General features: G+C 43.6%; 1 protein-coding gene across 2 annotated transcripts in view; it reads left to right on the forward strand.

Moving 5' to 3' along the window:
* Dnajc27 (DnaJ heat shock protein family (Hsp40) member C27) overlaps nucleotides 1–10,955 on the forward strand; it is a 52,736-nt gene extending 41,781 nt beyond the window's left edge. The window contains exon 7 of one of the 2 annotated variants that reach the window (XM_045150942.1): nucleotides 10,579–10,955. In XM_045150942.1, the coding sequence (XP_045006877.1) occupies nucleotides 10,579–10,696 (118 nt within the window). In that variant the 3' untranslated portion in view covers nucleotides 10,697–10,955. Of the gene's footprint in view, nucleotides 1–4,494; nucleotides 5,170–10,578 lie in introns of those variants that run through there. The other variant, XM_004663746.3, reaches the window with a different exon arrangement.
* The last annotated feature ends 2,023 nt before the right edge of the window (nucleotides 10,956–12,978 follow it).

The following is a 12,978-nucleotide window of genomic DNA, read 5'->3' on the forward strand; positions in this document are numbered from 1 at the left end:
ATATCCAGGCCATTTTGTATCTGGAAGAGTGCATTATAAGGAGTTCTACCCTTCCTGTGGCTCTTACATTCATTCCACCACCTCTTTTGCAGTGGACTCTGAACTTTGGAAGGTGTGGTAGTGATGTTTCAGTATTGTGCCCTCTGTCACTTCTTCTCAGCACTATGGTGCCTTTTGAGTCACCGCAGTGGTCACCACCATCTGAAAAGAAAATGTTCTTTAACCAAAACTGAGAGTAGCATTAGTATATGGGTATGAACATTAAGAGAAGTGCTTAGACAGTTTGGTATACATAATATATGTATTTGGCCAGATACCAGCAGGCATTACACCCCTAGGGCTCATGATTTTCCCTCTTACAGGTTTTCAGTACCTGGCGTGTGTTCCTTCCCATGGAGCAGGCCTCCAGTCCAATTAGAGGGTGGCTGGCTTCCCTCATAACAGACATGCCACTATTGCACCCATTGACTCATTTGGCCTGACTGGCTGAACTTAAGGCTTGTAGTGTCCACTGTTACTTATTTCCACTGATGACCTATCTCTCCCATGGAGCTGCATACAGCATAGGTTTGTCCAGCTTTCTGTGAGCTGATCTGCATGAAGGAGGTTTTCAGCTCAGTTCCAGCAGGACTTCTCAGTGACTTTGCAGCCCAAGCATGTGGAGTCTTCAGCAATAGGGTTGTAACATCTATTCATGGTGGGAAACCAAGAGCCTTGGCAATGGTCTATAATGTTAGGGGGCATCAGGGACCTCCCTGGCCAACAACCCACTGGACAGTGTCCCATCCCTGGCACTGAATTTTTTTGTTTTTTGAGGTAGGGTCTCACTCTACTCCAGGCTGACCTGGAATTCACTATGTAGCCTAAGGGTGGCCTCAAACTCACAGTGATCCTACTACCCAAGTGCTAGGATTCAAGGTGTGTGCCACCACACCTGGCTATATTTATAGTTCTTGATATAAAAAAATCTTTATCTTCCATACTATTAATATATTGATGACAGGCTGGAGAGATGGCTTAGCGGTTAAGCGCTTGCCTGTGAAGCCTAAGGACCCTGGTTCGAGGCTCGGTTCCCCAGGTCCCACGTTAGCCAGATGCACAAGGGGGCGCACGCGTCTCGACTTCGTTTGCAGAGGCTGGAAGCCCTGGCGCGCCCATTCTCTCTCTCTCCCTCTATCTGTCTTTCTCTCTGTGTCTGTCGCTCTCGAATAAATAAAAAAATTTAAAAATTTTTAAAAATATATATCTATATATATATTGATGACATACCTGAATCAGTCTTATTTCTTCAAAACTTTCCCTTAAGAGTCTCTCCTATGCCTAGATATCTTGAAAGGCAGTCAGTGTAGAGGCCAGGCACAGCAGTGAGCCCACATGTGCTCCTCGGGAAGCAGTGGTTCTTCCAGCCATGCCTAGGCCTCCCTTTGAGAGGAGGCAGATACCTGCCCCAGGGACAGAGAGTCTCTTTTTTAGAGGTAGGGTCTCACTATAGCTCAGGCTGACCTAGAATTCACTATGTAGTCTCAGGGTGGTCTTGAACTTCTGGCAGTCCTCCTACCTCTGCCTCCCAAGTGCTGGGATTAAAGGCATGCACCACCACACCCAACTTAGAGGATTTTTAAAGAAACAATTTGGGGGCTTACTGGTTAAGGCATTTGCCTGCAAACCCTAAGAACTCACGCTCAAATCTCCAGGTCCCACATAAGCCAGACGTACATACAAGCACGCAATGTCGCACATGCACATAAGGGGCGCTTGCATCTTCAGTTCATTCATAGCAGCTGAAGGTCCTGGTTCATTCTCTCTCTCCTCTCTCTCTCTCTCTCTCTCTCTCTCTCTCTCTCTCTCTCTCTCTCTCTCTCAAAAAGGAAGAAATAACCTGGGTTTGAGAGATGGCTCATTGGTCAAGGTACTTGCCTGCAAAGCCTAATGACCCAGGTTCAGTTCCCCAGTAACCATGTAAAGCCAGATGCACAAAGTGGTGTATGCATCTGGAGTTTGTTTGCAGTGGCTGGTGGCCCTCGTGCACCCATTCTCTCTGTCTCTCTCTGTCTCTGTCCTCCCCCAAATAAATAATATATACGTGTGTGTGTTTGCATGTTTGCTTGCAAAGGCTGGCACATGAGGATGAGAAGAGCCGGAATGGGAAAGAGATCAAACATCTCCAGATGTCTCTCAGGCAGACCATCAGGACCCTGGGCTCACTTTAGCCCCTTCTCCTTTATCTTCTCCACCTGGATGTTCAGCTCAGCCACAACTTCTTCTTGTTTATGATGCTCTCTGCCCTGGCATGCTCCTCCAGATGCCCCCATCTGAGCTCAGGCTCTCAGGCTTGGGTTGGTGTTCCCCATGCCATTTGACATAACACATCTACTCTTTATTTTTTTATTTTTTTGTTCATTTTTATTTAGTTATTTGAGAGCAACAGACACAGAGAGAAAGAGAGAATGGGTGTGCCAGGGCCTCCTGCCACTGAAAACGAACTCCAGACGCATGCGCCCCCTTGTGCATCTGGCTAACGTGGGTCATGAGGAATCGAGCCTCGAACCAGGGTCCTTAGGCCTCACAGGCAAGCACTTAACCACTAAGCCATCTCTCCAGTCCCTTTTTTTTTGTTTGTTTGTTTTTTGAGTTAGGGTCTCACTCTAGCCTAGGCTGACCTGGAATTCACTATGTAGTCTCAGGGTGACCTCGAACTCATGGTGATCCTCCTACCTTTGCGTCCCGAGTGCTGGGATTAAAGGCGTGTGCCACCATATCCAGCTCATAATACATCTACTCTTACATTGCTGTTGATCAAATCAAGGGAATTTTTGTTGTTTTACTTTCAAGGTCCTTCCTTGATGGTCCCTGCCTCTCTGGCTGTTCCTAGTGGAACGCTCCTCAAACTGCACTCCTGGCCTCTTGTCAGTTCTCGTTCTGGTGCTCTGAATCCCCACCCTGTACTGTCCCAGGTGTTCCTTCTTCCAGAAGGTTTTTGTGATTAGGTCCTTCCCTGGTACCTCAGACCCTCATTTCTTCAGTCAGCAAAAATTTGCTTTGGGGGCTAGAGACATGACTTAGCGGTTAAGTGCTTGCCTATGAAGCCTAAGGACCCCAGTTCAAGGCTTGATTCCCCAGGACCCACATTAGCCAGATGCACAAGGGGGCCCATGCACCTGGAGTTCATTTGCAGTGGCCGGAGGCCCTGGCATGCCCATTCTCTCCCTCTCACTCTCTCCCTCTTTCTCTGTCAAATAAATAAATAATAATAAATATATTTTTTAAAAAGTTTGCTTGGGGAGGGAAATACCATGGTTTGTTGTCTATAATAGTTGTCAATAAAAAAGTGTGTATATATATATATATATACATATATATACACACACACACACACACACATACATACATACATACATACATACATATATTAATTGAATGACTTCAAATACACCTCCCACCACCCCCTGCTCCAAAGAACTTTGAGGGACTCAGTGTTCAGAGTGAGTGTGGGCAGTGCCCTGTCCTGGTATCAGGGAAACTTCTATAAGGTTTCCTTCCATGGCTGACCTGGACTCAAGATTCCCAGTGGCATCCCAGAGTGAGTCAACTATGAGGTGTGGCTCAGGGTGAAAGAACAGGGGCCATGGTATATAGTTATGCATCAGCAACCAAACAGAAGGACACCATCCTAGCCCTTTGTGCGGCATTCTCCTTCTGTCCAGTGCCAGCCAGTGGAGCAAATAGCCACTGGTCACTCCTGATCCATGCTGACAGTGCTATTCCCCTGGCAGAAATGAGGATTCTAGTTCCTGCTTATTTTAAATAACTTGCATCTAGGCTGGAGAGATGGATCAGCAGTTGAGGAGCTTGCCTGCAAAGCCTGAGGATCCAGATTTGATGCCCCAGTACCCATGTAAAGCCAGATGCACAAAGTGGAACATGTATCTGGAGTTCATCTGCAGAGTGGCTAGAGGCCCTGACATGCCCATTCTCTCTCTACCTCTTTCTCTCAAATAAATAAAAAAGTTTAAAAAGAATAATTAAAAAGAATAAATAAGTTGAGGCTGAAGAAATGGCTTAGCAGTTAAGGTGCTTGCCTGCAAAGCCAACGACCCCAGGCTCAATTCCCCAGGACCCACATAAGCCAGGTGCACAGGTGGTACATGTATCTGGAGTTTGTTTGCAGTGGCTGGAGGCCTTGGTGCACCCATTCTCTCTATCTGCACCCCCCCCCTCTCTCATATAAATAAATTATTTTTTTTTTAAAGTTTGCTTTGTACCCATTAGGTGCCCAGAGCTGTCTGGCTTCATTGCAGCATTTTACATTGTATTTTTTCCATGTATATCATCTACTCATTTTTTTTGGCTTGTTTTCTCTTCTTTTAGACTTTTCTACCTTTGATAAAAGGAATAGTTATTTAGTATAAGCCTATGCAAGAAATAGTATGTGCATCCGTTTAGGGGTTGGGCTGACCCAGTTACTGACAGAGTATGTATGGCTGCTTTTTGCAGGGAGGAAGTCAATAAAGCCTACCGGAAACTTGCCGTGCTCCTTCACCCTGACAAATGTGTGGCACCTGGTAGCGAAGATGCCTTCAAAGCAGTTGTGAACGCCCGAACAGCCCTCCTGAAAAACATCAAGTAGAAGGATGAGCCAACAACAGGCGAGGGCCTATTCAAGTGCACACAGATTTTCCTTGAAGTGAAATACCCAGCATGGATTCCTCACACGTGCTCGCTGCTCTGTGCATTCATGTCCTTCCATTTAAAAATTAAGGATTTGGAGGCCTGTTAACCATCTTGTAGGCATTTTAGAGTGAGATGACCTGCATTTGTAAGCAGTGAGGAGAATTACACATCTCTTATGCACCAGAGCTCATTTCTTATTGCTAGATAACTTTAGTTTTGTTCTCATTTCTCATTTGTAAGCTCTGTAGCATCCCCTAGGCACTTCGCTTGGGAAAGTCCATGACGTTTCTAGAGAGGATAGGCAGGACAGCAGGACCCCTCCTTTCCTCCTTCCATCCTTCCCACCCTTCTTTCCTACTGCACCAAAGGAGACAAAAGCTGGGTGTGGTAGCCTACACCTTCAATACCACTCTAGAGGCAAAGGTAGGAGGAAGGCTATGAGGTTGAGGCCAGCCTGGACTAGAGTGAGAACTTACCTCAAAAATAAAAAGAAACTAAGAAAAAGAAAAAACAGGAGCCGGGCGTGGTGGCGCACGCCTTTAATCCCAGCACTCGGGAGGCAGAGGTAGGAGGATCGCTGTGAGCTCGAGGCCACCCTGAGACTCCATAGTGAATTCCAGGTCAGCCTGGGCCAGAGTGAGACCCTAACTCAAAAAAAAAAAAAAAAAAAAAAAAAAACAGGAAAGAAAACAAAAATAGATAACATGCAGGCTGGAGAGATGGCTTAGCATGTGAAGCCTAAGGACCCCATTTCGATACGCCAGGTCCCACGTAATCCAGATGCACATAGTGGCGCAAGCATCTGGAATTAGTTTGCAGTGGCTAGAGGCCCTGGCATGCCCATTCTCACTTACTCTCTGTCTCTAGTAAATAAATAAATAAATGAATTGGATACACACACACACACACACAAAGATAACATCCAAGCCCCTGGAGGCTAGTGTCACTTTATAAGCAAGTAGATTCTTTTACAATGTGTTCCTTTGCTGGTATTTCAATTATAAATCTATAGTTGGTAGCTAGGTATAGTGGTATGTGCCTTTAATCTCAGCAGGAGGCTGAGGCAGGAGAACCAAGAGTTTTGAGACCAGCTTGGGTTATATGCAAGACACTCTCAAAAAGAGGAAAAAGAAAAAGAAAGACAGAAAAGCAAACAAAACTTCAAATTTAAATTAGTAAACTCTAGCAGCCCAGAGGAAGAGTGGAATGAGGTGACCCAGTTCTGAGTTGACCTACTCTTTTAGGATATTGACTATCTTCTCTTCTTTAACCACCAGGGGGAGACACAGCTGATTTAGAGAAATTTTGGCGGTAATTGGAGAGGCTAGGTACAGGCAAGAGCTAGCAGCCCCTCCTGCATTAACAGGCCTTTGCCTTGCCTTAGAAATACTGTGTCCCGAGCCAGGAGTGGTGGCGCACTCCTTTAATCCCAGCACTCGGGACGCAGAGGTAGGAGGATCACCTTGAGTTCAAGGCCACCCTGAGACTACATAGTGAATTCCAGGTCAGCCTGGGCTAGAGGAAGACCCTGCCTTGGAAAAAAAAAAAAGAGAGAGAGAGACACCTTTGACCTTTTTCTGCACTATTCCCACCAGCAGATGGGAAGATAGTCTTCAACAAGCCAGCCTCTTATTTTCTCATCAGTGTCACTCTTTCTCCTCTTTTTCCCACCTTTATGTTTATAGCCCGCATCTGCCACCAACTAGATCTACTTGAATTCTCAGTTTTTCCATAGGCCTAGCTGACCATAGACAAGTGTGAATCCTTTGGGAGAGGTAGTGAGATATCTTGGGCCTGTGTAAGGCAGAATCTAGTTTCTGTTTGGGCTCAACATTCCTGAATAATAGCATTTAAAAATTACAATTATGAAAACTCATTTTGCATAGAAAACTGCATCCTCACCATAGTCTCCACCTTGGTACACAAGTGGCGGATGAAGATTACGTATTGTATGCGCATTTCTCAGCACTTACATTACCAGCCTCATTACTTGATTCATTCTGTCCCCTATCTCATTATATTTTTAGCTATACCCACCTGTACTAACAGGAGCTTTGAAGTATATAAAATGTTGCTAGTTTGTGACTTAAATACCTATTTCATATTACTTCACATCTTTATTACCTAAGAGGCAAAGCTACTTTCTTATTAACGTAAGCCATGCAGTCTTCTGGACTGTGCGCTTCTCCAAAGGAGCCTCACTTTTTGTGGCTGTGCTCAGCTGCCTGGAGTTTGTCATCAGAAACCTGAGCATTGCCCTACAATATAAGTTTGTATATGGATGATAAGAAATACTAGTTGCCAGGCGTGGCCTGGTTTTTTTGTTTGTTTGTTTGTTTGTTTGTTTTAATCCCAGCACTTGGGAGGCAGAGGTACGAGGATCACTGTGAGTTTGAGGCCACCCTGAGACTACATAGTAAATTCCAGATTAGCCTGGGCCAGAGTGAGACCCTACCTTGAAAAACAAAAAGACAAAGAAAAAGAAAAAAGAAATGCTGGTTTTCATGAATTGAGATTTGGTATAAGGAGACGATGATATAATTTATTCTGGGATTTTCCTCTGCTTCTTAAATTAGCTTCTGGTATTATAGAACCCCAACTCAGTTCTTTTTGACACAAATTTTGCTTTAGGTCTTCCTCATGCTTAAAGTATTTCATTATCAGTCTGTTCTTGCAGCAGAATGTAGGAGCCATGTGGATGAGGGATTGTGCATGGTATTGTCATCCCAGATTGACTGAGCAGTTTCCTGAGCATACTCAGGGATGGCCCAGCTGACAGCTGGGACTTGTTTTCAACCTGGTTGTTAAATACCCACTCACCTCATGCAGCTCCATTGTGCAGATGAACAGTTACAGCAGAGAGAGCTCTCTAGTGTTTCACTCATATCCTTCAGTATGACTTTTGAAATGTAGCCTGGACTTGATTCTTAGGTCTTGAGATCCAGGTTCCAACACCTTCATTATTCACCTTCAGGGCAGCACCATATACTACTGCATTTATGTCACAGGAATAAAATGGGAAGGTTGAACCTCAGGATCCTAAAATGTTACTGATTTCTATTGCCCAGCAACAGAACATGAAGGCATACATAACGAAGTATGCTTTGCAATGAAAAGTAGTCTGGGTACTGACTTTAGGCAACACTTTCCAGACCTCTATGCATTAATTGTGCCTCTTGGTGCAGGTGTGTGCTTTGTCATTCTACCTTATTAAAAACTCGTCAGCCAGTTAAGTACATCAGTGAGAGTCACAGCTAGCAGAATCATTCCAATGGCTGTTAAGTTTTTATGAAGGATCTTATTTTGCAAAAAAGAATAAAAAGTTTGAACTGCTATTATTAAAGAAAAGCCATGTCTTCCACATCTGTGTCACCAAGAAGCAACACTTCTTAAATGTGTTCGAATTCCCTGGAGACATTTCTAATACATCTTCCAACCCACCTAAGAACTTTAAAGTATACACCCTCCTTTTGTTTCTCTTTTTTTGTGCCTCCTTTTGAATTGATATTCTTAACCATCAGTGTTACGTTTACTTAAGCACTGTCACTTTATTTCTTCATATAAATGTGTCCTTGACTTTACTAGCTTGTTAATTTGAAAGTCCAGACCTGGCGGGCTTTATGTTGCATCTCAAGATAAATTATTGTCCTTCTATAGCTCACACATCATTCTTTCATGCTTACATTTGCCTCAGGAAACTTGCTCTAGTTGTGTTTTTACATATTGAATTCTCAGTTGGCAAATATTTATTTATAATTAGGTGCCAAACCATAAATTGGCACCTAATTGTCTCAGTGAAATGAGCCATAAGTGAGGCAGCTAGATGGCCGAAAGCTCACCAGAGGAGTCAAGAAGTGGCTGATTCTTCCCAGAATGGTGACAGTCACCAAAGGACAGGGAAGGATTTCCATCTCAAGTTAGTTAGGAGGTGCCCTGTGCATATTGCCTTTGATAGTGACATAGCTCTTTCTGTTCAGCTCAGTAGGCTGGGGAATGCCACCTACTCTGCATCCCGTGGAGCTCACTGTTAAGTCAGCTAGCATATTTTTTTTAACTTTTGAAAATGAGTTTAGCTGCACGATAGAGTTACTAATTTCATTCGCAAGCTGTAGAATGAAGAGTAGTTCATACTTCTCATACTTGGTATTGAGCACAATTTTAAGACACAGTACCACTTGGACATGGATTTTTTTTCCACTAACCATTCTAGAGAAGACAAAAGTTCTCACTTGTGATGCAGATAAGTGAGACTATCTAATAAGCAGTGCAGTACTAAGCAGTGCAACACAGGCTCTAAGTAGGATGACTTCTGTTGGAAAGCTGGACACTGTGGGTTAACTTCTGCCATTGATTGCTCCCTGGGCATTCTCCCCTTTGACTGTGAATGCAGAGTTAATCAGCAAACCCTTTGCTCTTACATGGTAATTTACATATTTTTTGTTGTTGAAATAACTGAAAATGTTAAGTCTACCAGCTATTTATGTCTTGTATACAGAGTGTCATATGTATTTAAGTTGTGTATTTTTATAAAGTAAAGCCAAATAGCAAACACTGGTCTGAAGGCTGCATTGATTTGTTGAAACATTAATCTTTGGTATAAAACATACCAGACTAAAAGAGAATCTAGTTCCTTATCAGCTGTGACACAGTTATAAATCTGTGATACAGATTTATAATTCCAGCCCTCAGGAGGCTTAAGGCAGGAAGATTGTGAGTTCAAGGTCAGCCTGGACTACAAAGAGAGACCCTATTTCAGAAAACAAGAAATATAACTGGGGCGTGGGGGCACATTCTTGTAATGCCAGCATTTGGGGTAGGGGAGGAGGACAGAAAGATCACCATAAGTTCAAGGCCAACCTGTTCTACATAGCCAGTCCTCAGCCAGATAGTGAAATGATATCTCAAAAAGCAAAACAGCCAGGCATGGTGGTGCACACCTTTAATCCCAGCACTCAGGAGGCAGAGGTAGGAGGATCATCATGAGTTCGAGGCCAGTCTGAAACTAAAGAGTGAATTCCAGATAAGCCTGGGCTAGAATGAGACCCTACCTTGAAAAAAAAAAAACCCAAAAACAGGCCAGGCATTGGTGGCGCACACCTTTAATCCCAGTACTCAGGAGGCAGGGGTAGGAGGATCACTGTGAGTTTGAGGCCACCCTGAGACCACATAGTGAATTCCAGGTCAGCCTGAGCTAGTGTGCAACCCTACCTCAAAGAAAAGGCATGTGCCACCACACCTGGCCTCTTTTTTTTGTTTGTTTGTTTGCTTTTGTTTTTTCAAGGTAGTGTCACACTGTAGCCCATGCTGACCTGGAATTCACTATGGAGTCTCAGGGTGGCCTTGAACTCACAGTGATCCTCCTGCCTCTGCCTCCACCTCCGCCTCTGCAGTGCTGGGATTAAAGGCGTGCGCCACCACACCCAGCTGTAACTCATTTTTAATAGTGCAGACGTGGACTGAGGGTGTAGCACAGTAGGAGAGTTATGTGCTTAGAATGCATGAGGCCCTGAGTTCCATGCCCAACTCAAGAAAAATGAGGGGCTAATTCAGACTGTTGGCTGACTAATGTAATAATTCAGCTAAATGATGGGTATATGAGAACCTATAGGGCCTGGCATCATGCTAGAGCTTGAAAGTCTTGCAGGGTTGGTTCCTAGGGAGCAGTCTGGTGACTCTGAAGGCTGAAACCAGACCTTCATTATTCACTGTGCTAAACCTTGATCTGTCCAGTGCTCCTCTCCTGAGAATTGCCTACCCCACTCTTAGGAATTGTGTCATCTGCCAACATGTTATAAATGTATCAGTTATGACCCATTCTTCCTTCTTGGCCACAAAAGTAAGTCCAAGGAACAGGAATGTGAGCCTGGTCTAGCCTATCAGCATCCTATTGATATTCCCATTTTACAGGACCTGGACTCAGGTTGATTTGCCCAAGGCCACTATGCAAGACTCTGCCAACCCAAGGCTGCTCAGTTTCAGAATTCAGGCTCAATCTACACTCTCAGCCTCCTCAACTTATGGGTAATATCCTAATAAATGCATCAGACTTCAAAAGTATCTTAAGTTGAACACACAGTATATATATTTAACCTGGGAACACAGCCCACCACAGTGTTGGCTGTTTGTCCTCATGATCATGGGAGTGTTTGTGGGCTGCAACTCAGAGCTGCCTTCTGGCATCATGAGAGGATTGTGTAGCATGTTTCCATCTGGAAAAAGTTCCAAGTCCAAAACCTGAAGCATGGTTTCTATTGAATGTATATCATTATGCAACATTGTAAAGTCAAAATATCCCAAATTAAACTACTGTCAAGCTGGGGACTCCTGTGCTTCATACCTATAAGTAATACTGCTTGTACCGGGACCTAAATGGACATAAACAGACCTATTTTTTTTGAGAGGGTATGCAGTGTGTGTGGTGTGTGTCTGGGTGTGTTTATGCAGATGTGAACAACCCATGCACACATGTAGAGGCCAAAGGAGAGCTTGAGCCATTGTTATCTATCACCCATCCATGGAATCTGGAGCTACTGTTTTCAGTTGAACTGGCTGACCAGTGAGCCCCAGTGATTCTCTTTCCTCTGCCACCCACAGAACTAGGGTCACAGATACATGGCTGCTTACATGGGTGTTGGGTGACTGAACTCAGGGTGAATCATGTCTTCTCAGCCCTCGTGTTTGCATGGCAAGCACTCTTAGTGGCTGAATCATCTCCCCAGCTCTGGGGCTTGTATTTTTTAAATATTTTTTTAATTTTTTATTTATTTATTTGCATGGGGGAGAGAGAGAGAAAGAGAATATGCATGAGAATGAATGGGCATGCTAGGGCCTCCAGCTACTGCAAATGAACTCCAGATGCATGTGCCACTTGGTGCATCTGACTTAATATGGGTACTGGGGAATCATCCTCTGTTGCTAGGCTTTGCAGGCAAGGGCTTTAACTGCTGAGGCATCTCTCCAGCCCTTATTTATTTTTTTTTATTTGCAGGGAGGGTTTAATATTTATTTATTTGTTTATTTGTAAACGGAGAGAAGAGAATCAGAGAGAATAGGCATGCCAGGGCCTCCAGCCACTGCAAATAAACTCAAGATGCACGTGCCACTTTGTGCATCGGGCTTTATATGGGTACTGGGAAATCAAACCCAGGTGGTTAGGCATTGCAGTCAAGTGCCTTAACCACTGAACCATCTCTTCAGGTAATTTTATTTTTTTAAAGGTTTTTAAAAGACCCTGAGTACACTTGCCCTCATCAATGGCACACATTGAGATCTGGTCACTGAAACTTAAGAGCTGTGCAAGAGAGACTTTTTTAAGAGGTGGCCAGACTTGTGAAGATAGGAGAGCAAGTCTTAAATTTGCCTCCCATGGTCAGGGATTGGAGGATAGTTTATGAATGGAAGTATGGGAAGGTGATGAGATCAAATTTCAGCTATTACCTTGGTGACCCACTCCAGAGGGGTTACCTGCAGCCAACTAAGAGCAAGTGATGTGAGTTAAGTCTACAAAAGCAAGTGACTCAGATTCAAGAACCAAGAACATACGGTTTTCCCTCAGCTTAAAAGTTTCTGAAGGGCCCAAGCCAATGAGTCTAATGACATACATGAACTGTATTAAAATGTACAATATAATGCATTTTGAGTGTTATTTTTCTTTTTTTAATGAAAACTTGAAGAAACTTACAGGACTGCCAATGCTTCTCAGATGGCTTGAAAACTGTGTCTTGAAGATGTGTCTTCAAGCTGACAATTGGGAATTAAGTCTTCTAAGAATTAATGGGGTGACAGAGAGACTAAGGAATTTGTTTCTAGGTGGCTTCCATGTCTTTGATGTGCTCTTCTGTCTAAGTTAGAACCCAAGAAGCTGTAAAAAACTATGCTTGGAACTTTGTATTAGAAACACTAGGACTTCCTAAGAGGTGGTGTATGGTCTCCAAACTAAAAGGAGTAGCTATGGGGGTGGAGGGCTTATTTAGAGGGTAGGAGGGGATGGCCTTGCCTCTTGCCCATTGCTTCTTTGTTCTGCTTGGGTTTTCCCAGAGAATGATGATTATTTTAATCTTCTAAAAAGCTATAGGAAATTAAAAAAAATAAATATGACACTGATTCCAAAACAAAAATATAAACTTAACTGAAGCTGTTTGTGGGACCCTTGTAGTATGTTGGCTTCGGGCTATAATTAAATCTTGCTTCTTTATATTAGTAGAAACTTAAGGCTCAAGAAGAAAAGGCTTTTAGCCACTTAGACAATTCTTGGAACACTAACACAGCAATTAGTGAATGTGGCTGGAATTTCATAGCCACATAATA

The sequence above is a fragment of the Jaculus jaculus genome, chromosome 5 (assembly GCF_020740685.1).
Source record: "Jaculus jaculus isolate mJacJac1 chromosome 5, mJacJac1.mat.Y.cur, whole genome shotgun sequence".
Taxonomy (NCBI): Eukaryota; Metazoa; Chordata; class Mammalia; order Rodentia; family Dipodidae; genus Jaculus; species Jaculus jaculus.